At 56.6% G+C, this 22,975-nt stretch overlaps 10 protein-coding genes across 10 annotated transcripts; 6 read left to right on the top strand and 4 right to left on the bottom strand.

The window, feature by feature from the left end:
- Positions 1-908: 908 nt before the first annotated feature.
- C8Q71DRAFT_795985 (MFS monocarboxylate transporter) lies at positions 909-2,894 on the top strand (the record flags this gene model as incomplete). The annotated part of the gene is made up of 11 exons (XM_047925648.1): positions 909-1,010; positions 1,064-1,157; positions 1,220-1,380; positions 1,438-1,563; positions 1,681-1,734; positions 1,792-2,038; positions 2,096-2,235; positions 2,289-2,393; positions 2,511-2,605; positions 2,660-2,706; positions 2,764-2,894. 11 exons carry the CDS (start codon positions 909-911, stop codon positions 2,892-2,894), a joined length of 1,302 nt encoding a protein of 433 aa, XP_047780456.1.
- A 315-nt stretch (positions 2,895-3,209) lies between these two features.
- On the top strand, positions 3,210-5,931 carry C8Q71DRAFT_535104 (GMC oxidoreductase-domain-containing protein). Its single transcript, XM_047919199.1, has 21 exons — positions 3,210-3,349; positions 3,406-3,560; positions 3,614-3,621; positions 3,695-3,794; positions 3,840-3,901; positions 3,951-3,994; positions 4,045-4,118; positions 4,172-4,241; positions 4,294-4,358; positions 4,413-4,471; positions 4,523-4,561; positions 4,618-4,629; positions 4,680-4,748; positions 4,801-4,979; positions 5,033-5,051; positions 5,112-5,235; positions 5,291-5,381; positions 5,442-5,576; positions 5,629-5,683; positions 5,738-5,811; positions 5,874-5,931. Exons 2-20 carry the CDS (start codon positions 3,506-3,508, stop codon positions 5,783-5,785), a joined length of 1,308 nt encoding a protein of 435 aa, XP_047780457.1. The 5' UTR covers positions 3,210-3,349; positions 3,406-3,505; the 3' UTR covers positions 5,786-5,811; positions 5,874-5,931.
- Positions 5,932-7,612: 1,681 nt separating this feature from the next.
- On the top strand, positions 7,613-9,719 carry C8Q71DRAFT_847269 (uncharacterized protein; the record flags this gene model as incomplete). Its single annotated transcript, XM_047926657.1, has 3 exons — positions 7,613-7,944; positions 7,999-8,054; positions 8,641-9,719. Coding segments are annotated over exons 1-3 (1,263 nt in total), but the record flags the coding sequence as incomplete, so codon positions are not given.
- Positions 9,720-10,745: 1,026 nt separating this feature from the next.
- Positions 10,746-12,190, bottom strand: C8Q71DRAFT_751769 (uncharacterized protein). Its single transcript, XM_047923332.1, has 3 exons — positions 11,249-12,190; positions 11,057-11,183; positions 10,746-11,002 (listed from the first exon to the last, which is right to left on the bottom strand). The coding sequence occupies exons 1-3, from the start codon at positions 11,734-11,736 to the stop codon at positions 10,919-10,921; spliced, it is 699 nt and encodes a 232-aa protein (XP_047780459.1). The 5' UTR covers positions 11,737-12,190; the 3' UTR covers positions 10,746-10,918.
- On the bottom strand, positions 11,588-13,137 carry C8Q71DRAFT_535384 (uncharacterized protein). The gene is made up of 3 exons (XM_047919200.1): positions 13,017-13,137; positions 12,678-12,956; positions 11,588-12,620 (listed from the first exon to the last, which is right to left on the bottom strand). Coding segments are annotated over exons 1-3 (1,122 nt in total). The 5' UTR covers positions 13,019-13,137; the 3' UTR covers positions 11,588-11,779.
- Positions 13,138-14,290: 1,153 nt separating this feature from the next.
- On the bottom strand, positions 14,291-15,180 carry C8Q71DRAFT_535533 (uncharacterized protein). The gene is made up of 3 exons (XM_047919202.1): positions 14,833-15,180; positions 14,453-14,778; positions 14,291-14,401 (listed from the first exon to the last, which is right to left on the bottom strand). The coding sequence occupies exons 1-2, from the start codon at positions 15,134-15,136 to the stop codon at positions 14,513-14,515; spliced, it is 570 nt and encodes a 189-aa protein (XP_047780461.1). The 5' UTR covers positions 15,137-15,180; the 3' UTR covers positions 14,291-14,401; positions 14,453-14,512.
- A 98-nt stretch (positions 15,181-15,278) lies between these two features.
- On the top strand, positions 15,279-16,501 carry C8Q71DRAFT_856487 (uncharacterized protein; the record flags this gene model as incomplete). Its single annotated transcript, XM_047927305.1, has 2 exons — positions 15,279-16,203; positions 16,269-16,501. The coding sequence occupies 2 exons, from the start codon at positions 15,279-15,281 to the stop codon at positions 16,499-16,501; spliced, it is 1,158 nt and encodes a 385-aa protein (XP_047780462.1).
- Positions 16,502-16,624: 123 nt separating this feature from the next.
- C8Q71DRAFT_535601 (uncharacterized protein) lies at positions 16,625-17,829 on the bottom strand. Its single transcript, XM_047919203.1, has 5 exons — positions 17,537-17,829; positions 17,109-17,486; positions 17,020-17,059; positions 16,830-16,965; positions 16,625-16,773 (listed from the first exon to the last, which is right to left on the bottom strand). The coding sequence occupies exons 1-5, from the start codon at positions 17,634-17,636 to the stop codon at positions 16,720-16,722; spliced, it is 708 nt and encodes a 235-aa protein (XP_047780463.1). The 5' UTR covers positions 17,637-17,829; the 3' UTR covers positions 16,625-16,719.
- C8Q71DRAFT_535418 (Zinc/iron permease) lies at positions 17,797-21,122 on the top strand. Its single transcript, XM_047919201.1, has 14 exons — positions 17,797-18,030; positions 18,124-18,256; positions 19,098-19,122; positions 19,206-19,281; positions 19,346-19,464; positions 19,524-19,823; positions 19,888-19,902; positions 19,976-20,144; positions 20,276-20,280; positions 20,346-20,478; positions 20,549-20,607; positions 20,671-20,713; positions 20,769-20,812; positions 20,872-21,122. The coding sequence occupies exons 1-14, from the start codon at positions 17,911-17,913 to the stop codon at positions 20,882-20,884; spliced, it is 1,254 nt and encodes a 417-aa protein (XP_047780464.1). The 5' UTR covers positions 17,797-17,910; the 3' UTR covers positions 20,885-21,122.
- A 569-nt stretch (positions 21,123-21,691) lies between these two features.
- C8Q71DRAFT_795980 (NUDIX hydrolase domain-like protein) lies at positions 21,692-22,287 on the top strand (the record flags this gene model as incomplete). Its single annotated transcript, XM_047925646.1, has 3 exons — positions 21,692-21,806; positions 21,898-21,969; positions 22,064-22,287. 3 exons carry the CDS (start codon positions 21,692-21,694, stop codon positions 22,285-22,287), a joined length of 411 nt encoding a protein of 136 aa, XP_047780465.1.
- Positions 22,288-22,975: the final 688 nt, after the last annotated feature.

Genomic DNA, 22,975 nt, shown 5'->3' on the forward strand with positions numbered 1-22,975 from the left:
AGTCTGTACTGATCGACTACACTCATCACTAGTGTCCAAACTCCGAATTCCTCAGAGCGGGAACCGAGCTCGTCAGAAGGGCGGTTCACAATGGATTACATACATGCCCGCTGCGCCAAGATCAGGACAGGCCAGAGTGACACCGTATCACTGCGGTTCTTCTTTATTGTCAGCGGCGACTCAGCGTCCATCGGGGAGACTGGGAAGACGACGGATGCGGCATACAGGGCAAGCAAACACAGATGTTTCTCAGGCTGATTACATTCCAGTTGAGCATGAGGCGAGGCTTGCGCCGAACAGCGACGTTTCAGTACGAACCCGAAGCTTGTCGTACGGTTCTTCGATACCAAGGTACGCCCTCTGTGTTCTAGGTTGGTCTCCACTGTTTTCTCTGGTGCTGAGTTTGCCGAACAATATGTGGTCATCCCATGCATAGGTAACCGGTCTTTTGGACGTCACAAGCCGCGTGCTTCCTGTGTTGTGATGATGCCGTTCCATTCGGCCCAGCTGGATAGGTATAAGAACAGACCTTCCGCTGGTACATATGATTTGTGGTATGATAGCGGGCGGTGATATCGTGATAACTGGGCGTCCACCGCCCGATGATGTGTACCGTGCGTCCTGGCCGTTCCATTCGTGCGTCGTGTGTGCAGTGCGGGCGTGTGGTCGACACATGCCTTTATTTGACGTTCGCTGCCATACATATGGGTGTCAGTGACTTCTCCGGCGAAGCCTGTGCTTGGAATGAATTGCCAGTTGTTGAGGCGCACTCGGGAACATCAGCGCTCGAACACACTTCCTGTGACAAGGTTTATGTTGACAACTTCTGTCGCTTGACGGATTCTGTCATACGTTCATATAGCGGTCGTGCCTCCCTCCCGCCTGACTGATCTACCTCTCTCTCCTTCATGCCTCTTCCTACTGAACAGCGCGCGCCGACTCCAGACGGTGACCTCGATGAAGCATTAGTCGAGGGAAAGAATGCTGCGCAGATCCAACTTGGCCCCCAGGTCAGCCCTTAGTCATCCCAGGATGTTCTGCAACTTCACCATGCACCTTGCAGTCGCCACCGGCCATAACGTTAACGTTTCCTGAAGGTGGACTTCGTGCATGGAGCAACGTGATAGGATGCTTCCTGCTGGCTTTCACTTCCTTTGGTCAGTCATACCACTTATGTTACCACGTCACTCATTGCCGCGTCTCAATATACCGTTCACAGGTCAACTCAATGCATTTGGTGTCTTTCAAACGTACTATGCCGAGAACCTCCTTCAAGATTACACACTCTCTAGCATCAGTTGGATTGGTAGCGTCCAACTAGTCATCACGTATATCAGCGGAATTATCCTCGGTCGCGTCTTCGACATCTATGGCGCAAGGGTTCAGTGATCGCTTTTCATTAGAATTTCTCATTCACTCATGACCTGTATTTCCTAGTCTTCACTTGTCATTGGCTGGATATTATCCACGTTCTCCTTGATGATGACGTCTCTATCCCGCAAGTACTATCAGATTGTACTCGCGCAAGGTATTGGGCTGGGAATCGGGATTGCCCTGCAGTACGTTATTCGTCTCCAGACCCAAAACGATATGTATCAACTCATGTGCTCGACAGGTTTTACCCCATTGTACATATGCGCCCAGTGTTGTCTCATATGCATCTGATTGAGCAAGACCTAGATGACCGTACCGACTCACTGGTTCCGCGCCAAACGAGCCGCGGCAATGGGCATAGTGAGCATCAATTCACATCTTCTCATCCGCATGAGTCGTCATTACGCTCTTGCGTAGGTGGTGTCTGGTGCTAGTCTAAGTGGCATCATCTATCCTATCATGTTGTCAAGACTATTCGACTCTGTTGGCTTTCCATGGGCTGTCCGCATCATGGCCTTCATGAACTTTGGGATCCAGGCAGTGGCCATTCCTCTCGTCAAGGAGCGTCTTCCGCACCGCCTTGGTCTCCCGCTCGTCGATGTCGGAGCTTTCCGGGAAGGGACATTCCTGTTGCATATCATTGCTGGCTTCTTGGCCCCCTTCGGTATATTCTTTCATTGCGTCTTGACTGCTGTTTGTCTCCTGACAGGTATTCGTCTAGGTTTATACACGCCATACTGGTACATCGAACTGTTCAGCTTGTCGACCGGACTCAGCGCGAACCTGTCCTTCTACATGATCGCCATCATGAACGCGGCCGGTCTAGTTGGGCGAGTTTTAACTGGCTACCTCGGCGACCGGGTGAGTTGTCCCTGGCCCAGGCCCATTGGGAGGCGAATAACATATCTGCATAGTACGGACGATTCAATGTGACTGTTCCTATCCTCGTGTTGGGTGCCATTTCATCTATGGCAATCTGGACGACTTCCAAGGGTGCTGCTGAGACTGTCGTTTTCTCTGTGATGTGAGTCGAATTAACCGTATTTTGCGTATTGTTTGAAATGCTGACAGCGCCCAGATTCGGATTCACGTCTGGTAAGTTTAACATCTCTTCATACTACGAAGTTGTCTGATAGCGTATGGAAGCTGCGTACTCTTCGATTTCGGCGTCCGCCACTGCTCAAATCACACCGGATCCGACCCAGATTGGTGCACGTATTGGTATGTTCATGTACGTCTCTCGTTGGATCCTGAATGAAGTGTGCGGCTCAAGTGTGATGGTCAGGACTGCAATGGCTCCGGGAATTTTGACCGGTCCGTCGATCTCGGGCGGTGAGTGTATCCAGTGTTCGTGTTCTACCGTAAGCTGATTGAGCTTATCATCTTCAGCCATACTGCAGCATAATGGCGGAAATTATCTCGGCCTTCAAATATTCGTGGGCGTCATGCTCTTAGCAGCTGCAGGGGCCGAGTCAGCGGCTCGGTTGTATGGTGCACCGCAATTGTTTTGTATCTTCTGAGGGGATCATCGCGTTGCGTAGCCTGACGGAACTCAATAGCGTTGGCGGACCTTCGTATTTCGCATGTGAGATGTCTCTGGTCTATGTTCTGTGATCACTCGAAGGCCGTGTGCGCGCTCGAGTGTCTTGTTGTACATTTTAGATATGGCAGGCTTGATCGCACGACTCGGACTGGGGTCATCATTACCAGTGCACTTCGGTGGACAGAAGTGTAGCCCTGTGGGTATCTTCTATCTACTCATCTGCGCACCTTCAAGAAGCATCTGATCCCAACAAGGCCGCTCTGTCAACGAGGTACAGGTGCTTGACCTTACTCGGCAAGGGAGAGACTGCCAGGGGCTTATCTCTTCCGTAACGGCGCTGTTGTTCAAGTTTCATCACCACGAGGATTTCAAACTGGTGGACAGCATTCAAGCACCTGGACCCATGTCCGGAAGGAACCCTGATCAGCCTGAGTCAGTCGATGTACCTATTTAGAATCTTTCCCGCAGCCTAACTTCAGTGCCACCAGGTTGTTATAAAAGCATACTCAAGTCGTCCAAGGCCGACGAAGTCTTTCATCACACCTTAACTGCTCCGCACGTCAATTCACCATTGCGGCGCCGAAAGATATGCTCGCTCAAATCGCCGATATTTCTGGAAAGGAGTTCGACTATATCATTGTCGGTCTGTACTAAATCTCTTGTGTGTATGACCACAAAGTGATTGACTCTTCCCAGGCGGTGGGGTGAGTACGACTTATTATTACTGCCTACGTTTGCAAGAGCGCCGACATCATGCCCTTGCGATGTATGTAATAGACGGCCGGACTTGTTGTCGCTGCTCGCCTTACTGAAGATCCGTCTGTCCGTGTACTGGTGCTTGAGGCCGGCGAAGCTAACCTCGATGACCCGATGAATCGTGAGTGCATCTGCGTCATCAGGAATCCGCGATGACCTGGTGCAGTACTCCCAATGCAAGCCGTGAGGCAATTCAACAAGTCGAAGTATGATTGGGCATATAAGACTGTAAGGACGATCATTCCTTTCTCGTGTATATGAGCTTAAAACTGAACAGGTCAAGCAATCTCACTCGAACAACCGTGAATACGTTTGGGCTCGGTTTGTGGTTTCCTTACTCTCATTACTGCGCAACTAAAGAAATAATTCAGTGGAAAAGGACTCGGTGGTAGTTCAGCAGTCAACTTTATGTTTTGGAACAAGCCTGCGCGCGAATATCTCGATAGTCCGTGCACGATCCTCTAATGTACACTCAATCGATACCTACGTTGATCGCAGTGTTCCAAGAACTCGGGATCGAGGGATGGAACTGGGATCTGTTCCACGAATACGTCAAGAAGGCTGAGAAGTGCGTCTCCTATGCTGCATGTGCAGCCATGTTCACAGCTCACTGTTAAAAGGTTCACACCGCCAAACCACGACTCGGACTTGCTGACGTACAACGCGGTATCCATGGGCTCGTCAGGCATGTGCTACTTGCTTATTTGTGAAGATTTTCTGACCCAGTTCTGGACGACAGGCCCCGTTGACGTGTCGTTTTCTCCAGCCAGGACTTACCTGGAGGAACTGCTCATAGATGTATGTCACAAACATGACCAAACGTTCAGATTATGACCCATGTTTTGCTAGTCAATCACGCAGCACGGGATTCCTCGTATCGCTGACACTGTAAGTGCCCGGTAACACAATTCCTGGAGCGCGCTACTAACTCAGTCGATTGTCAGTCATCTGGGATGGTACGTCAATCAATGCCGCTGCACAGGGCGTGGTACTAAGCCTCATCAAGACAAACGGAACCTCTATAACCCCTTCAAGTATCAGTCCGACGACTTTCTATCGATCATACTCGGCGAACGCACGTGAATATTCCTCGTTCTTTGTGACACTGCTCAATATGTTTGGAACAGTCTTACTATCAACCCAACGCTCATCGTCAGAACTTGATTGTTCTCGTGACCGCTCACGTCACTGGCATTGTGAGCCGTCGCGGTGATGACGGAGCCATCACAGCTACCGGTGTCACTTTTGTGCACGAAGGCAATGTACACAAGGCGAAGACGTCAAAGGAGGTGCTCCTTGCGGCTGGGTGCGTCCGTTCTACTCACTGCAATCACCTTGCTCCAATTGATGTCCCCGTAGGGCTGTGATATCTCCCCAGGTAGGCAACTTGCCCCATTTACTCGCTTTGTGTGTTAAACGGACGAGTGTTCTCTCGCAGATCCTCGAATTGTCTGGCATCGGGAAGCGGGACGTCCTGGAGAGAGCAGGTGTCGAGGTCAAGATTGATCTGCCTGGTGTAGGGGAAAATATCCAGGAACACCTCTTTTCTGGTCTCGTATGCCGTATGTTCTTTCTTGCCTGTACGCCTGCCCAAGATATGACACCTATAGCTGCTAGAGGTCAAGGAGCATCACGTCAATGGCCACGAAGTCGAAACGTGCGACCCGCTCTTCTTTCCTGACCTGGCTCCAGAGCATTACAGGATCCGGTGAGCATTCATCTAGTTAGTCGAATCCCCGTGATTTGTATTATCTAATCCGCGCTGTAGTCCGGAAGGGAAAGGAGCCTTGAACATACGCACACTCAGCCTCACGTTCGTCCCGTTGCAGTCCATATGTCCGGATGCGGAAGAGATACAGAGCACGCTCTTGAAACACATAATGACTGGAATCCAAGAAAACAAGTACCCCCAAGGTCTCCGCAAACAGTATGAGTTGCAGCTTAAGCATCTCAAGGAGCAAGTCCCGAACATGGAGATCATGCTGGTGCCATCGCCCATCGTTCCAGTTGGTGCGTGCTCTTAGGCTAGCTAGCACATACGCCCTGACTACGGATGCCCGGTAGCTACCTTGCATCCTGAGAGGAAACATGTCTCGCTCTGCTTTGGACTGAACAACCCTTTCTCGCGTGGGTCAATTGTGAGTACACCTAGTCTTCCCGAGCATATCTCGCTTGGTCACTTTTCTTACGCGTTCCACAGCATATTGCATCGACGGATCCCATGGAGCACCCGACGATCGATCCTCACGTCTATGAGGAGCCATATGGTAGTGCCGCTAACAATAGTCACTACGAGTCGTAGCTGATAGCATATACAGATCTGCAGAGTATGGTCGAGTCCGTCAAGTTCAACAGGAAGTTGTTGCAGACTGAGCCGTTCAAAAGCGTCATAAATGGTGAGTCGGGTCCGATACATCGATCAGTCGTCGACCTCATGATGCTCGCTTAGAGGAGGTGTATCCCGGCAAGGACGTCCAGACCGACGAGCAGATCGCTGGTAAGACGAGGGCATCCGCGCATGAAGCAGAAGCTGACATGGAGATCAGATTGGCTCCGCGACAATGTCAGAACTACGTACCGTACGTCTTCGGTTGAATTAACGTATGCGCGCGGGGCACTTACTCTCGACAACATAGATACGTCGAGTTCGTGCTCTATGCTCCCTAAGGAAGACGGCGGAGTTGTGGACTCTACTTTGAAGGTAAAGCCGAACCGCACTTGATAAGGTTGCATAAATTCAACGAAGCTCCCTCCCGACAGGTCTACGGAACCACCAACATACGCGTTGTTGATCTTTCCGTGGTACCCATGCAGATTGGTAGCCATACTCAAGGTTGGCCTTACATTCGTGTGACGCATATCGCGAGCACTGACAATTGCTGTCGCATAGCCTTGGTGTATGCCATGGCGGAGCAAGGTAAGAATACTTGTCGTCTCTGCCAAAGTCTGCTTGACGAGCCTTTGTAGCGGCGGATATTATCAAGGGTGCCATCTGAATGGGACGCCGTATCATTGAGCGATGGCGGTGGGAGCAGAACAGATCAGGACGAACTTGCCGTTCGAAAGACCTACAGCTTTCTTCGGAGCTCATATGCAACTTCCGACAACTGGTACCTGATTTTCATGCCGAACGAGACATCAATGAATCTTTCACAGTTGCAGCTTGTTCTCTGGTCGAAATCGGCTATGCTTCGAAGCTGCATACGTGGAGGCATGTCCGAGTGATGCTTCAAGTCTCTCGTCCGATGCAAACGTATTGCGCACCGTGACGAAGCGCGACGAATGGACTGGCCCAGTCTTGTTGGTCGCATTCCCGCCGTCGGCCTACTCAGCATGAAGTTCTTCGTGCACTTTCTCCTTTGTTTTGGCCATTTTTTCGCGTTGCTCACGCGAGGCCTGCATGTCGAACCACTCAACTCATAGTCTCACAGTGGGTCTGCCGTTTCCACGGCCGCGGACATGCAGGCGTCGTACGGCGTCCCGATGCTGTCTGCGACACGAGCACCTTGTCGCTACGGTCGTGGGACGTTCGCCCGACAAGTCACGCGCGTGGACCCCTTAGTAGAGAATCGTGGCTGCTCGGAGTTGACTGAAGAAAAACGCGGCGTACTACAGCCTGGGGAAGAAGACTAGGCTGGGCCACATCATGCTCTTTCCAATGCCTTCATTCACTTCGAGAGTTGAAATTTGATTATCCTGCGGTGTACCGGAAGCCTTTGGAATTAGCCTCGAGTCTCGTGGAGCAAGAATCCACCCGTCGCGAAAAGCGCTTATAGCCAGTCTCCTGTTATAGCCAACCAGCTATGTGTGTAGCGAAGGGAGTGAGCCACTGTTAGTGCTCGAAACGTACCTGAATCTGAGATTCTGTTTCTCGCTAGATCTCGGATCGGCGATTGTGGCTTTTGGGGACGGCGCGCGCCCGCGGGATGACAACCGTGACCGCGAGCCGTCTGTTTGATTCCTGCCTGCGTGGTCCCTGCCTCTGCTGCCTCATGCCGCTCCTGCGTCCTTCCCTCTCTACTCCTGCTGCCACATAGCCTTACGTCTCTTGCGCCTCGTCGTCAGCGCGGTGCACACTAGCTGGGAACATTCGCACCCGCGTAGCTACGTTGACGGCACTCTGCTTCGCTGCTCTGGTCTAGATGGTGCCCTCTGTCCAGCAAGACATGTTCAGCACGGAGCGGCCTGCGCAGAAGAAGCGGGTTGCACAGATAAGGCTCTATGGAGTGTCTGCGTCGCCTCATAAGCGGTTCCCTGGCGAGCTGGCTGTGGTACGTGTCCTTCCTCCGCCAGTGCCACTCTAATCTCTCAGACGACCAAACTAGAAGAAGATGAGCAAGGCGGAATATGAGCGACGGTTTCCGTCTGCCCCACCACCTCTGTGAGTGTTCGTGTCATTCGACTGTTCTCGCTGCGACCTAGGCCAGTTTCAATCGCAAACGAAGCATTGTGGGTACTTCGAGGCAGCGCGCACGGGGAACCTAGGCGGCGTTCATCAGCCGATAGCCGCCCTTCCGGAGCACATGCGCAGGACATGGCGAAAGGACTGCCTGACGCGGCGGGCCACTCTAGTCGGGACAGTATATATTACCGGAAATGATGGGTCCAATACAACCCACCTAGTCTCCGTATGTGTACTCGGCGAGAGTACCTGTCGTCATTTCGTTGGCTGGCGTAATGGTTGTCGTATACACACCTATCAGCAGCGCTGTTTGCCTACCTTTGGCTGGCCCCGAGGCATCTCAGGTCTCGTATTCCGTACAGTGCGCCTTTCTAGTTCATGACAATCGTCTTTACGCCATTGGCTATCACGCTTGGGTCTGTGCTCCACGGCGTCAAGTACTCTGTGCGCCGGACTCTTGTTCCACTCGCCTCGAAGTGGAGGATTGAGGAACGCAAAGTTCACTTAGCCTGGGTCACTGCGAGAACGATTTCTTGAGGACAACTCACTAAACATCCCTGCACAGCACACCAGATCTCACCATCAGTCAGAGCGTTTCCTCATCCACACCCCGTTCCATTTCGACCAATCTACCGTGCTCCTCCGCATTATCTCTCGAACCCGTCGTCACTGCCCCTCGTGACCTTTCACCACGCTCTCGCAGGCAGCTCCGCTATCACCGTGCGCAGACAGCGTTATCCTCGTCTCTGCAGCACAGTCTCCCCGAGCCGTCTCCAGTCGATCAGCAGATCCGCGCTTTGGAGCGCGCGACGGCCATGCTGAGCACTCAAGCCCGGGAATCCAAGGAGCAGGCCGCACGGCTGCGCGAGTGTCTCGCGGATCGCGCAAACATGGAGCCCACGGAGTACGAGTCCATGTTGCGCGAGCGGTGGCTGGCGGACAAGCGGGAGACAGACATGAGCAATGCGGTGCGGATCCTCGAGGCATCCCTCACGGCACTGCGCGAGACCAGCCACCGACCCCATGCCCCGGAAGAAGCAGCAGCAGGAGAATCGCGGATGTCGCCCCGGAAGCACGCGAAGGCGAAGGCGAATCTGGCGCTATTCTTGGAACAGGCGGGCACACGGGTCCCGCTGGCCTCGCGGCTCGCGCCCGGGCAGCACGTTGTCGTCGCCGCGCAATGGCGAAAGACCATGCACCACGTCCGCTCCCTCCGCCTCCGCCAGTCCGCCTGTGCGCTTGCCTTCATGCAACACCCCGCGCCCGCACATACGCGCCCACTCAGCCCCGCCGGCTCCCTCGACGAACGCTCTCCAAAGTTCTCGCCCGCATCGCCCGCATCGCCCAGGACACCCCCGCTACCAGGAACGCCGTCGAAGGGCGCCCTCGCAAGCTCGCGCTCACCCAAGACACCTCCCAGGTACTCCTCGCGACTAGTCCCTCACCCCCAGTCTCCCTCCGACTCGCCCTCCAGCCCGTGGACCGCCGGCTTTGCAGACATCCTCCTGCCCGACTCGCCCCGTTCGCGCGCGGACCTCCTCTCCCAGGTCGAGGCGGACGACCCCGGCGTGCCCGCGTACGCCGTCGACCTCCTGGACGCGCTCGTCGCCTCCGAGCTCGACGTCTCGCTCCGCGCGCCCGCACACGGGCCGATGCCGCACACTCCCCCGCGCGCGCGGCACGAGAGTGATTCGTTCGGGACCGCCGCTGCGCGGATGATCGCGGACAACCCGCTCCCCGCGTCGCCGCACCGCCGGTCATCGCCCGCGCCCGCGTCGCCGGGGAGGGACCGGAGCACGTCAGCAAGCTCGATGCCCGGGTGGATGAACGCGGCGATTCCGCGCGCGCGCGGGAGCTCGTCCAAGTCGGGCGCGAGCGCGACTGCGAAGCCGAGCGCGTCGAGCGCACAGAAGATCCGCCAGAGCCTGCACCTCGGCGGGCTCAGCGTGTCGAAATCGAACCCGAACATGAAGGCCACCGCACACGCTCATGCGCACGCCCAGCTGGGGAACCACAGCAGGCTCGGCTCGGGCTCGCCCCTTCGCGGCGTGCTTGTGCCGACGTCGAGCTCGCTCTCGTCCGTCCCGGAGAGCCTCGCGTCGAGGTCGAGTGAGTCGGAAGAGGGTGCGGAGGACGGGCGGACGGGCAGGGCGGAGTCGCGGGCGGCGGAGAACATGATGGACGGGGACTTGGCGGAGAGCAGGTCATTTTCGGTCGTGTCGTTTAGCGTGAAGGGCGAGGAGCCGCAGGGCGTGGGCGGGCTCGTGGCGAGGGTGCGGAATCGGCTGAGTGGATTGGGGAATCGGAGGTGAGACGTCTGATGACGTATTGGTTTCGTTCTTCAGTTGCTTGTTCGTTGCTTTCGGTGCATCATATGTATGCTGGGACTACTCGCGCCGTCATCACTTCGCTTCGGTACTAGTGTACTACCTTGCTTCATTTGTTGGGTTATGCCGCATGAACATGACGATCCACAGCGGACATATCGCGATTTATGCCACTCGCGTATCAATATTGAGACTAACAGTGATCGACTTGAGATCTTATTGGGTTTTCATTCAAGGTAATAAATTCATGCAAACAATATGGAGGTGTGGTACATTCAGGCAACTATCACCCAACTACGTCAATCCCAGTGAGATAAAAGCGTCACGAAGTCGTATGGGAACATACAGGCTGTTACTGCGAGTTCAGGAATCATTGGCTCACGCTCTCCACCTATCACGGCGGCCTCGGGCTCGATGAGGTCCATCCTCAGAGGAGGCGATCCTCGAGCCCCGCGTTGGTAGCGATGTCTTCGGTAAAGCGACGTGAACGACTTCTCGGATGCGTATCCAGAATAGCTACTTCTCGCAGGTCGGTGCGACCGCAGAAAAGCTATGATGGCCCAGGAGATGATCGATGAAGAGGCATGCAGCGCATCCGATCTAAGAGGCTCTCGTCAGTTGAGGCAGGGCGATGCATGGGATAGGGTGGCGTACCGCTAGGTCAGCGATATCTCCCGGATTGAGATGTCGCCCGCCCGACGTCGCGGCTCCAGAACTGACGGACCCGATGTTAGACGGCTTCGCGCTTGACGTCGAACTTGCACTGATCGGAGAGCTCGACCTGCGAGAGTGTCATCGTCAGTGTGGCGCGCAAATTCCCTCAGGCTCAGAACACGAGAGACTCACGTTTGCACAGCACTGTGCAGGATCGGACCGATGTCGACGTCTTGTCGCGGATCGTGTTCGTCATGTCCATCGTCTCGTTCAAGCCCGTCGCCAAGGGCTTCAGCGCGTCCAGAACTTCGAATGCTGTCAACGCATTGTATTGGATGATGGAAGGGAGGCTGTCCGGAGGAGGAACCACGCTGATGTTGTACGCGCCGGATTTGGAGGCCGTAGTGCCATAGATAGCGAACCCGACGCTGGATTGACCACTGAAGGCTGCTTCCTCCGAAGGCAAGAACGTTGCAGTGTAGTCGCACGGCCCGGGATGTGGTCGATGAGCGAGTAGCTGTCTGGATGCAACGCAGCCCGCCGCTTGCTTTTGAAATCAAGCCGACGTGACGGTGCCGTCCCAACGAGCCGGTACTCAACAACCGAAGCCGAGTGTAGACATGATGTGCGACTGTTCGTTTGTGCGCGATTCCTGCTGTTGTGCTCGCTCTGCGCGTCATGACTGAGCGGAAGATGACTCTGCAGATATTGTCGCTGTCGAAGCTACCCTTGCCCCGCGTATAGAAATGCTATCGGGGTCGAGTTGCCCATGGTCCGCATCGGGTGGTGTAAGTGCCCCTCCGTGGCCCAAGCCGACTTCCGCCGATGACTTGCCCGAGTGCCAGTGTGTGCTCTGGGCAGACACGTCCCCTGTCGTAGTTGACGCAAGTACGCGCCGCGCTCGCTGAAGCCAATGCCATAATTCCCCACGAACAGCTTGCCTGTCGTCTTGTGCAGGTACCTCTCGCGCTGCACTCCGTCCAAAGGCTGCAGTTCGGGAGGTGTTCCAATGCAATGGACGAGGTCCTCTCTGTCATCCGAGGTGTGGGTTTCGAGGTGCCGCTCGAGACCCCCATGAGCGACGCGCTTCCCGCAACACTGGCACGTTGTTGCGGGAGGTTTCGGCTCTCCCAGGATCCGGTCAATGTCGTCCCGGGAGAGACTAAACTGGGCGTTTCGTGCCCTGGAAAATGTTAATCGGAGCGTTGGTAGGTGGCCGGGTGCAGCGGGAGACAGAGAGGGAGAGGGTGCGTAAAGCGGTGTCGACGCCGATGTCGACGAGCCGGGAGAAGACAAGGCGGCAGAGGGCGATGAATGCTGTCCTGCGCGAGCGTAGGGATCCTGGCGCGGTTTGCGCTGTCGACGCGTGAAGCCCTCAAGCGCTGAACCCTCAGAGAGGATGGGTATTGGCGGATGAGACCGGGATCCAGACGGTGGGGCGCCAGCCCAGGCAACTGAGTCGACGTGGCTCGTCGAGCAGCATGATGGCTGTCTCAGCCAATCTGTGTTGTTAGTGGTCCCCCAGGTGCTGTCTGTGAGCCACGGAGAGGTGCCATCGAAATCACTTAACGAAACTTGCGTTAGCCGTGTGAAGCTATTCTCGAGTGAATGAATAACATACGATAGCACAGACTGAGTCGCGCTCTCCATCGGGTCGTGCCAAGCAAACGGATCGTGCGCTGGTCCAAGCAGGGCGGATGGTCCTACCATGGGCGGACCCGCGCTCTCGACAGAGCCAAGCCCTAGCTTGAGCTCCGAGGTGTTGCCAGTGGTGCCTATGTGAAGTGTGCTGAGGCTATGCGAGCACGGCGCACGACGTAGCGTCCCGGCTCTGCCCGTGGTCACGGATATACAGAGCGCACGGTACCACGGCCAGCACGACGACTTCAGAACCGAGGACCTATGGACAAGGTCAGTACATCAGTACGCAAAATGGTATGGCTGTTGAGTGAAAGCGTACATGACGATACGGCTCGTCGCAGTCTCGATCCGGGGTGGAATGACGATTGAATCAGGAAGCGCAAGGCTTGAGGATGACTTGAGGTAGGGCCCGGCAAGCGGGCCACGAGAGGTTTCGTGCGTAGCATGTGAAGTGAAGTTGGAAGTGAAGTTGGGGAGGGCGATACATTCGTTGGTACTCATCCAGGGCCCTTTTATACCTGAGGAGACAGGGGAACGGTTGAGCATGTGGCTCTGTCGCCAAAGCGTTGTGTGGCTCCGGCGGACGCGTACTTGACAAAGGTGCCTGAGGCCATGGCAACAGCGCACCAAAGTGTGCTGAAGCGGATGATCATATGGTCAAAGCAAAAGCATTCGCCACAAAGGGGCACAACAGGGTGATAGATTTCATCCGGCCTGACATTGTCTGTCTCGATCGAGGCACATTGTCGACTGCTCGTATTTGGTACAACCGATCACAGAGCGTGAACGTTGCCGGACTAGTCTCATTGCGTCAGAGGAAACAAAGACTGCACTGAGCACAAGACTGACCGCTAATGACTGTCCTCGCGACCGTGACGCCACTCATCCGCGCAGATGCAACTTCGCCTCGTGCACAGCGTTGTTGACCTTTTCCTTCCGACAGTAACAGCATTGATTGGTATTACTGTTCTGAAGTGAAGGTGCCTTATCCGAGATTGCCGGAGCACGGCTGTAAGAGGTTGTCGGTTTGTCGTGACTGAGTGGACGCTCATGCAATTTGGACATGCATACCTTCCTTATTAGGCAGGTCGCTTTCCTTTTTAGTTTTCAAGTTCGAACCTCGATCAGATCCTCTCTTCTTGTGTGGCCTTTTGAGAACATGCGTGAGCCTATGATCATAACACATATGTCAGTAGCATTTTTACATTTGAAGCGGGCGTGCCCAGCGCCGGTCTGTATCCTAGTAGCCCCCACTTATTTCTCACCAATCTAGCGATCATAAGCATGGCCACGGCGAAGGCACAGCTTGATAGTACTGACTATCCCATTATAGACTCGAGGTGTAGGTTTTCCATGGTATCCATCGGCCTGATTATCCATCCTAGAGCGCATAGTACATACGCTGCCCGCAGTTCTGGCCCATCGTCTGTCCTATGACAGAACGACCGCCTGCCAGGAATTGTGGTCACATGAACGTCGCTCCGAAAGGCGGTACTGCACATACGCCTCTTCATCATGGAGTGAGGATGAAATCCAGCGATATAGGCCTCGCCGCTTTAAAATCCTCCGTCCTGGCACCCTATGTCCGACAATGCTGCTGCGCAGCCGCGGTCAAGTTGCCGTAGATGCTGAGACCTAACGACACCCGCTTCCACGGTTCCCGAAGGCCCGAGCGGGGGTAGTGCCACAGGATCCTACGGCGCCCTGATGGCACAACAATCAATAACGAACAAGCAACATGAAATGAAGACTTACAGGAGGATCGAAACCGACGCGCAAAGTATACACGTGTAGCGCGAGAGTTTAGTCACAGAATCACGACTCGTCTCCGAACGACAGCAACTTCTTCTCTGCTTTCTTCGGTTTCTTCTTCATGCCCTTAGTTGGCTTGCCTGTTGGCGGTTCGTCGTCTCGGGCGTCCCCCACGGCTTTCCGTTTGGTGGACTTGGTCTTTAAGCCGATCGACCCAAACGAACGGCTATGAGCCTGTTTCTCTGCACTGTCCTTCTGAGACGTGCTACCCGACGCAGGGGCTTCTGCTTCCCCTTCCACGATGTCAGGCAGAGGCGACAAGCCCTTCGCTGATTTGGGCACGCCGGTTAACAAGCGATCTCTACACGCAGGCATAAGCTCACCCTTTCGCTTCTCATTCTCAACCTCCCGCTCCGAGAGGTGCTTCCCTTCCCTCAGAACCACTACCTGTGGTTTCTCATCGCCATTATCCTCTTCGGCACTGCCTGGATCGTCATCCGGGCGTTCTGGAATCGCAGGACGCTTCGGAATGGGTGGGCGCCCAGAGCCGTCGTACTCGTATTCGTCATCGTCTTCATCTTCGGCTGTCCCGTTGACGCGAGCCTGCATCCGCAGAAGAAAAGCGGGCGTTTGCGCGCTGTACGCGAGCCTGGACGATAGCTGGTTGCGAGTTGGTTCCTTGGACATGGCGATAGGAATTCGGAGGTCTACTTAGCCGCCTTGGTACTCTCACTGGCTATCTGGGCGCACGTGACCGCCGCCCCTCCCCCGCCGTCGTGTTTATCACAAGCCGCAGACGACTATGTAAAGGGCGGGGCCCCGCACCATCATGTCCCTGCTCTCGTCGTCGGAGGCGCAGTCCTTCAACGCCTTCCTCTCCTCGGTCGACCACACCAACGACGCAGAGATCAGCCCCGAGCTCCTTGAGCAGATCTCCATCGCGAAGGGGAGGCATGCCCTCGCAAAGGCCACGAAGGATCTCATGTCCCTGGGCAACCGCGCCCACGGCAGCAGCAAGACTCGCTCGGGGGCCAGCAGCCGCTCAGCTGGAGCGGGCGTAGGTCCAGGAGCAGCGGGGCCGAGCCATTGGCCCAGTTTCAGCCCGGATCCGAATGGCGGCGACGCGCGGTCCCCCCGCTCGTTCGACCAGTCGATGACACCACACGAGCTCGCCGCGTACCCGATGCCTGCGCACAGCCAGTCGCAGCCGTCGATACATTCGCTCACATCGGGCTCACCGCCGTATACGCTGCCACCTCTCAACGGCGGCCTGTCGCCTCCTGACGACGGCTTCGATACCCCTCATCGCAGCTCGCTCAATTCGACCCCTTCCGCTCCTTCAGTATTGGACCACCCGACTGGCAGCTCGTCGAAGCGCCCCTTTCCAGATGACTCTGAGCCCAGCAGCTCCAAACGCGCAAAACAGTCAGCGCCGCGCGAGAAGCAGCGCAGACAATCGTCTGCGAGCGCGAGCTCTGCCAACAAGCAGGCGAAGCCTACGCTGCTGACCCCGGCGGAGAAGCGCGCGAACCATATCCAGAGCGAGCAGAAACGTCGAGCGAATATTCGTAGGGGATATGAGGCACTGTGTGCTGCGGTGCCCGCGCTGCGAGAGGCGCTTGCGCAAGAAGAGGCCAACGGCGGCGGAGAGGCCGAGTCGAGTGCGAAGGGACGCAAACGGCGGAAGAAGATCGAGGACAATGCGCTCGATGGACGAGCAGGGCCAAAAAGCGAGAACGTGGTCCTGCAGAAGAGTAAGTGCCCGTTCGCCGCTCTATGTCCGCTTGATAGCCTGTGCTCATGGCTCGTGTCCTCCCAGCCATCGACTACATCCGTGCGCTGCTCGACGACCGCGAGGCGCTTTTCTCTCGTCTGCAAAACGCGCGTCATGTCCTTGGCGAGGGCCACCCTGCTTTGGTGCTCACTTCCGAACTCCGAGATATCAGCGGTGTACCGCTTTGGGACCGCGAGTGGAACGGCGGTACAGGAATTGACGAGGGCGCTGACGACGACGATGGTGACGAGTTTGGCGGAAGCGAAGACGAAGGGTGATACTTTGAGTTGCAGGAAGATGATCTGAAAGGCAGGCCGGACGATTTGCCATGGTAATCATGGCTTGTATGATAGGTGTGGACTGCTGCTGGAGCTTGTGTTGCTCATATACTACTGCTTGTCACACTAACGCTTTCGTAACATTACCGAACACGTTCACAATATGCCACGTCATGAATTCGTGTGTGCTTCTCATCGCGGTAGCAGCCCTTCACGCTTCAATACGAAGTGAAATTGTACTCCTCATCCACTGCCTGCAAAAAGTCGAGCATCTACGGCATGTGGCGGGACGTGAGTAGAGTATCCCTTTTAACAACCAATCACTCACCAGCTTGTGGCGCTTTTCGGCCAACTGCTTGCCAGGTTCAGTCTTTAGGCGCCCACGGATGCGTAGAAGCTTGTCGTGGAAGTGCTGTACAGCAGAAGCGGGATGGGCGGGATCGCCGGCAGGTGTGTGCAATGCACTGTCGACCGATCAGCACTTCTGATGCACAATGATCTTGGGCAGGGGTACATACTGGTTTGTAGCGGCGCTGTATGCAGCGCATCGCATGATACCTACGAACTATGAGCAGTGAGCTCAACAAAGGTCCGCTGAGACACGCACCAAAGGCCCCTATGGCATCCAGTCTATCCGCGTCCTGTACGCAGTGCAGTTCCACGCATTTCTCATGCCACTCGCTCCACTTTCCCTCTGACCTCAATTGTTTCTCCGTTGACCAGCTAACGTTGTCCACAATGTTCGTGATAGTTCGTGCTCTGCCATCCTCCACGAGATCTATCCCGTGCTCCTCGGAAATCTGTCGGAAGAAGGGCAGGAAGAACGCGTACGGGTCAGCAGCATCAGCCGCAGAGACGTATTTCTTGTCGAGGACGTCGTGTAGGAGCGCGGCGAGCTCCACGGTGAGGAGGTCGGGCTGGACTGAGCCTTCGGAAACTGTGACAGAGCGCGCTATATGCAGGGCCGTTTTTCTTACGCGGTGTACTGCCAGTGAACGCGTCAGTAAGTCGACGTTCGAATTATAGTAGACCTACCATGGTATGCGTCATGAGAGGGGTCGTACCGAGCCATCGTTTCTGTCATGAGCTTCTCCGCGGCCTCGATTACAGCTTGCTCCTTCTGAGTGGGATCCATCTTGCAGCACGTTGAGGCGTAACTGGAACAGTGTGCGCCACGAGAATCAACGTGAATATATTGTGAACAAAGTCGGGATGGGATACAAACGAACGAGCGCTTGCTCCTCCAGCCACAGGCGCGGCGGCGCCCACAATTAAACGCTTCTTCCCCACGTGACCGGCGCCTACGAGCGTACCACGATCGCGACCGCGTCTACGTTGGGCGCTTCGTCTCCGCTCGTTCCAGCCACCCCGACGTCCAGCAAGCACTGCATTCATCTCTCGAACTTGTCATGCAGTCTCTCCTTCTGCAGTGTCGACGCCGCCTCGTGCTTCTAACCATCCTCGCCAGTCTGGCCGCGGGAGTCTCGAGCATCGTCGCGGACACGACGAAAACACCGTTGACCGTTCTCGTGAGTCTGCTTCCGCTCACCAGTCCACGTATTCCGCCTCGCGCACGTGGGTGTACAAAGACGGCCTGGCTAACTGGAGGCTATCGATCGCAGTCAACAGAGATAGGACAATGTGCACCGGTCGTGCAGCTCAGCGAACTCAAGGAAGAGCTCGAGGCCGCGCAGTCGCCCATCATGCGACAGGTCTTTGCATGGCTGTTCCCCTTTGGACCTGGATGGAACTCGAGTAAGTGATTTGTTTGGTTTCATGGGTCTCCACACCAGTGCACTTGCTGCGAAAGAACGATATACGCATAGGCCCTTCATGACTGCGGGTGACGAGCAGATGGGACAAGCCTAGCCGTTGCGGACTACGTTCTCGTGGACGTGATGTGGTAGCGACGTCTACGACCGGTGAGGAGGAGGGTTGGAAGCGGCCGTGCTGCGTCTGGAGGCGGTACAATACAGCCGTTCCAGCGCTTATTATGGTTCCTCCGCGTCTTTGGTATCCCCTTGCTCCATGCAGTCTGAGGCGAACCTTGACGTGGTGGCAGGGCAGCTATGACCTGTCTATCCCCTGTGCCTTTTTTCACAGTCTGCGGCCGTTGACGGTGAAGCTCTGCCATGCGCTCAAGCTGAGCCGAGTCGCATAACCCTTTATATGGAGGATCCTTTCCCTAGGGACCGGTCTGCCTCTCCCAGAAGGAAGCGGAGTGAGAGAGGAAGTGAGAAGACGGACGGTCCGCCCTTTGACAATGTGCCGGCGCACGAGGGGCTGCTTCGGGCACCGGGCCCTTCTCGGCGTCCCAAAGCCGACTTTGCGGGCCTATCCTCATCTGGGACCCGCTACTCAATTTCTTCGGACTGTAGGACCATCTAAGATAGTGTCAATGTCGAGATGAGACAGGCTAGTGCGGTCTAAGGATCGATATACGTCTCGGGCGGTCAGCGTGTGGCTCCTGGCCAGGCATCGGCTTGGGTTCCCGTACCATTTCGGGGTCCTGATGCGGTCCTCGTACGCGACGAACGTGTCTACACATGTTCCTGCGCGACTCCGGAAGAGAATCAACCTGACACGGATTTTACAGTTCTGGGGACGTTTTACATTAGCTCGTGAGTGCCGTACCCCCGTGCCCTCCTCCCAGCGGCTCACGCCCCCCGGTGTCGCATATCCGCGTTGAATGCGCCGTTGACAGCGTACCTAATTTTATTCTTGCGTTCATTCCTGCGCAAATCAACACTAACACGCTTAACACCATGACGGCCTTCGCGGTGGGTGCCCTGTACTCCTCACGCCGTCCTACGTTCTCTGACCAGACCTGCAACATGTTTGTAGACCGGTGGCCTGCTCTCGGACGTGTTCCTCCACTTGGTGCCCCACTCGTTCATGGGTGAGCACCAGGGCGGCGGCGTGCACTTCGTCATGGTCGAGGAGAAGCGCAACATCCTAATCGGGTATAGTGCACTCGCCCTCTCACAGAAGCTCTGGAACAGCTGAACACCGGCGCACACAGGCTAGGCATATTCGTCGGCTTCGCGTCGTTCTTTCTCATGGAAAAGACCCTGCGCGTCCTCGGCAGCGGCAGCGAAGACGGCCACGCCGGGCACTCGCACAGCCATTCGCACGGCGAGGCGAAGTCTGACGGCAAGGCGTCCGGCGCTGCGAAGAACAGCGCGTCCAACGAGCTGCGCGCGCGTGGGTCGCAGAAGGACGACGCTGCGCCGTCGGAAGAGCAGGAGCTGGAAAAGGCAGGGAAGCAGCCGTCGAAACTCTCTGCGTACTTGAACCTCTTCGGCGACTTCGTGCACAACATGTGAGCCTGCTCTGTAGGATGCACGTTCGATATTGACTGATTATATATGGGATTTATCTCACAGTACGGACGGGCTTGCGTGCGTGTTTTTACGTTACAGCCGTTGCGGCGTTTACGGTGCGAACTGATGGCGCTGCTGGCACGTTCAACAGGATGGCGGCGTCCTTCTACTCCTCGCCGCTGATCGGCGCGACGACGACGCTCGCATGCTTCGCGCACGAGATCCCGCACGAGATCGCGGATTACTCGATCCTCGTCCGGAGCGGGTTCACGAAGAAGCAGGCAATGCAGTCGCAATTCCTAACTGCCATCGGGGCGTTTGTGCGTGCTTTCTTACTGTCCTATCCCTTATAAAGCGCGGCCTTTTTGCGTGCGCTTCCGCCTTAACGGCATCCCTTGACTCCCTGGATGATTGCTGACTCGCGGCTCGGATCCCCCTCTCCCACGCGCAGGTCGGGTACGTACCAGTTTCCGCAGCTTTATAGTATGTCTATCCGCACGGAACGCTGATGACGGTGCTAGGACGTTTATGGGGATCGCCATCCGGAACCTCTCAGCGTCGGATGCGGTCGACGGCGAGGTCTCGGACCTCGCTGCAGCGGTGCGACAGGCAGCCGCTGGGATCCTAGGCACGACCGTGCAGCTCGCCGATCTGGTGCGTCTCGGCGGAGTCTATCTGTTGAGTGGGCGTGTGGGTGACAGCGCGTTACTGACCGCTCCTCCAGGTGATCCCGTTCGTCGCCGGCGGGTTTATGTACATTGGCGCTGTGGCAGTCCTGCCGACGTGCGTATATTTGACTGCCTCAGAGGCTAAGGCGTGCGTCGCTGATTGTGGACTGGCTTGCAGGCTGCTGGAGGAGAGTTCGAGCGGTAAACAGGCGCTCCGCGAGGTAAGGGACCAGCTGTCGTGTGTCGAGCGAACGCGTTCACTAACTTGTTGTGTAGTTCGCCGCAATGGCATTCGGCGTGGTGTGTATGTTCATGGTCGCGTACGTGCCCGTGTTCCTATCGGCGAAGGGGAATGGCGTCACTGATGCTTCTCGGACAGATGGAACGAGTAGAAGGCTCGTGCGAGCTTCGATTGTGGGGCTTCGCAACGCTGCTCTGAACATCGTGCGTACGTAGAAGTAGACAGAGAGTACCCCGGGCTGTGGGCGAGCACGCGTCGGGCGTAAAGTATATTGGACGGATGGTATTTATTGGCAGCCTCAGGCACGGGGCCGAGATGAGTAGTATAGACTGCTATCGAGATTGCGAAGCACGGTGGATCTTCGCAGTACGAACCTAAGATGCGCGAACACAGAGGGCTATCTGGCTGTGAATAGCGCGTCTTCGACTGCCCAGGAGGCTCGCACGGGCAGGCTGGGAGGAGGAGGGCTGATGGGCATGATGGGCGAGCGGGCGGCGAGTCGCTGGGCCGGCGAACGTGCGCAAGGCCATTGGGCGGGACGGCCGCTCGGCCACGCTTGGCGCCCGCCGGTTGTGCCACCGCGGTGCTCGTCGGGGAGACGCCTCTGCCCTCGCCCTCATAAGCTACCTCCCGCCAGTCCCCGCTAATTCCCAACCACCACCACGGTCGTGTGCCGCCCCGCCCTCCCCGCCGTCGCGCACCCTCCCCGCCCGGCGCGCACTGTGAGCCCGAACCGTCCAGGCGCCCCAGCCACCTCCCTCACCTCCTCCCTCACCCCCGCCAGCTCCCGAGTCGCCTGCACACGCTGCCATACTCTGCTGCCCTCCTAGTCGCCCAGCAAGCCACGCCGTGACTTCCCTCGGCTCGGGTTTTGTCCGAAGGCACCACGCTCAAATCTTACGCAACAAAGATTTCTGCCATCGCCACCTCCGTATCCTCGCTACTCCGCCCGCCCACCATGAGCAACAAAGGACGGTCCACGCCTCGCGTCGTTTGCTGTGCAATCCCCATCGCGAGGAGCGCAAACAAGGTCCTGGTGATCACAAGTCGGAAACGGCCAAATAACTGGGTTTGTAAGTCCCTCCCGCCCTTTCTCGCCCCCCGACGGGCTGCGACGCAGCTTGCTAACTCGTCTCTTTGCGCCACGCTTCTTGGTCAAAAAAGTGCCGAAAGGAGGATGGGAGCCGTCAGATGGGATGTTGGAAGCAGCAGCCTCGCGGGAAGCCTTGGAAGAAGGTCTCATCCGTTCCTCTACCCTCCCCGCCCCTGCCTAACCTGCTCCTCCCCTCTGCGCCGCGTCACCAATGCCTTACGTGTGCATCTTTTGCAGCGGGCGTGCGTGGCAAAATCACCCAATTTGTGACGACGATCCCCACCGCCTCCTCGACATACCACTTCTACGAGCTCGACGTCGCCGACCTCGATGCTGAATGGCTCGAGAGCAAGGAGCGCCGCCGCGAGTGGGTCGACTACACCGAGGCCATCCGCAGGCTCGCGTGGAAGGCTGAGCTCGCTCAGGGCCTCTCCCTCTCGTCCCTCGCGCCGAAGCGGTGACCGCTCGCCCGCCGCGCCGACCTCGCCGCCTCGCCTCCTACACGCGCGGCGTGGCGAGGGGCGGCCGCCCCGTGTCCAAAACTGCGCTCTGGCGCCCTCCTAGTACGTCAACGCCCCCGCCAAAGGACGTTCGCCGCCCCCAGTTCGCCAGTTTGTAACAGACACTCGCACTATCGCTTTCGCCGTCGCACCGCATGCTCATCGTACCGTACCTCGTCCCCGCATCCTCCATCATCACAGTCCACATAGAGCGCCGCACCGTTCTTGATATATTTGGCCTTCGTACCACCCTCCTGTTCACTCATCCTCCCCACTGCTGCATATCTTAGCCACACTTTACTATTGTACTTTTGTAAGTGCGCGTTTGGTATTGAGATACCTTGATTGCGCGCGCAAGGCCAGCTCGGCACAGCCGTCATGGTCCTTTGTCGTCGGTCTTCGTGGTTGCACCTTGTACAATAGCCCCTCCACGCCGGTAATGCCGACGCTTCTGTCGCTGGCCTACGCGGCAAAGTTCTGCTTGGCTGTTGACTCTTCGGTGCTGGTGTAGAGGCTTGGACTCGTGCCGAGCTTGCGTGCTACGCCTGGCACGCATACAGGGGGCTTACGTGCTTACGTTCGGCAGGCCTTGTGGGTCCCGGGTGCCGCGTTGAATTGTGGTGCGTGCGGACCCCTGTGCATATTTGTG

The sequence above is a fragment of the Rhodofomes roseus genome, assembly GCF_022264815.1.
Source record: "Rhodofomes roseus strain CIRM-BRFM 1785 chromosome Unknown C8Q71scaffold_7, whole genome shotgun sequence".
In the NCBI taxonomy this organism is placed as follows: domain Eukaryota; kingdom Fungi; phylum Basidiomycota; class Agaricomycetes; order Polyporales; family Fomitopsidaceae; genus Rhodofomes; species Rhodofomes roseus.

Bases quoted from the DNA above. Each gene is read 5' to 3' on its own strand.
- C8Q71DRAFT_535104 (XM_047919199.1), top strand. From the start codon at position 3,506: ATGCTCGCTCAAATCGCCGATATTTCTGGAAAGGAGTTCGACTATATC. The intron at 3,795-3,839 runs GTGAGTGCATCT...GACCTGGTGCAG, and splicing joins CCTCGATGACCCGATGAATC to TACTCCCAATGCAAGCCGTG. The intron at 4,359-4,412 runs GCATGTGCTACT...TCTGGACGACAG, and splicing joins GGTATCCATGGGCTCGTCAG to GCCCCGTTGACGTGTCGTTT.
- C8Q71DRAFT_751769 (XM_047923332.1), bottom strand. From the start codon at position 11,736: ATGACGCGCAGAGCGAGCACAACAGCAGGAATCGCGCACAAACGAACA. The intron at 11,184-11,248 runs GTGAGTCTCTCG...ACACTCTCGCAG, and splicing joins CTGCACAGTGCTGTGCAAAC to GTCGAGCTCTCCGATCAGTG. The intron at 11,003-11,056 runs GTACGCCACCCT...AGAGCCTCTTAG, and splicing joins GAGATATCGCTGACCTAGCG to ATCGGATGCGCTGCATGCCT.
- C8Q71DRAFT_535384 (XM_047919200.1), bottom strand. The intron at 12,621-12,677 runs GTATGTTATTCA...AGTTTCGTTAAG, and splicing joins GCGACTCAGTCTGTGCTATC to TGATTTCGATGGCACCTCTC.
- C8Q71DRAFT_535533 (XM_047919202.1), bottom strand. From the start codon at position 15,136: ATGTCCAAGGAACCAACTCGCAACCAGCTATCGTCCAGGCTCGCGTAC. The intron at 14,779-14,832 runs GTGAGCTTATGC...TGCCCAAATCAG, and splicing joins TGAGAATGAGAAGCGAAAGG to CGAAGGGCTTGTCGCCTCTG.
- C8Q71DRAFT_535601 (XM_047919203.1), bottom strand. From the start codon at position 17,636: ATGGATCCCACTCAGAAGGAGCAAGCTGTAATCGAGGCCGCGGAGAAG. The intron at 17,487-17,536 runs GTAGGTCTACTA...GTTCACTGGCAG, and splicing joins CTCTCATGACGCATACCATG to TACACCGCGTAAGAAAAACG. The intron at 16,774-16,829 runs GTGAGTGATTGG...CACATGCCGTAG, and splicing joins CCGAAAAGCGCCACAAGCTG to ATGCTCGACTTTTTGCAGGC.
- C8Q71DRAFT_535418 (XM_047919201.1), top strand. From the start codon at position 17,911: ATGCAGTCTCTCCTTCTGCAGTGTCGACGCCGCCTCGTGCTTCTAACC. The intron at 20,479-20,548 runs GTGCGTCTCGGC...CCGCTCCTCCAG, and splicing joins CCGTGCAGCTCGCCGATCTG to GTGATCCCGTTCGTCGCCGG. The intron at 20,714-20,768 runs GTAAGGGACCAG...CTTGTTGTGTAG, and splicing joins GTAAACAGGCGCTCCGCGAG to TTCGCCGCAATGGCATTCGG.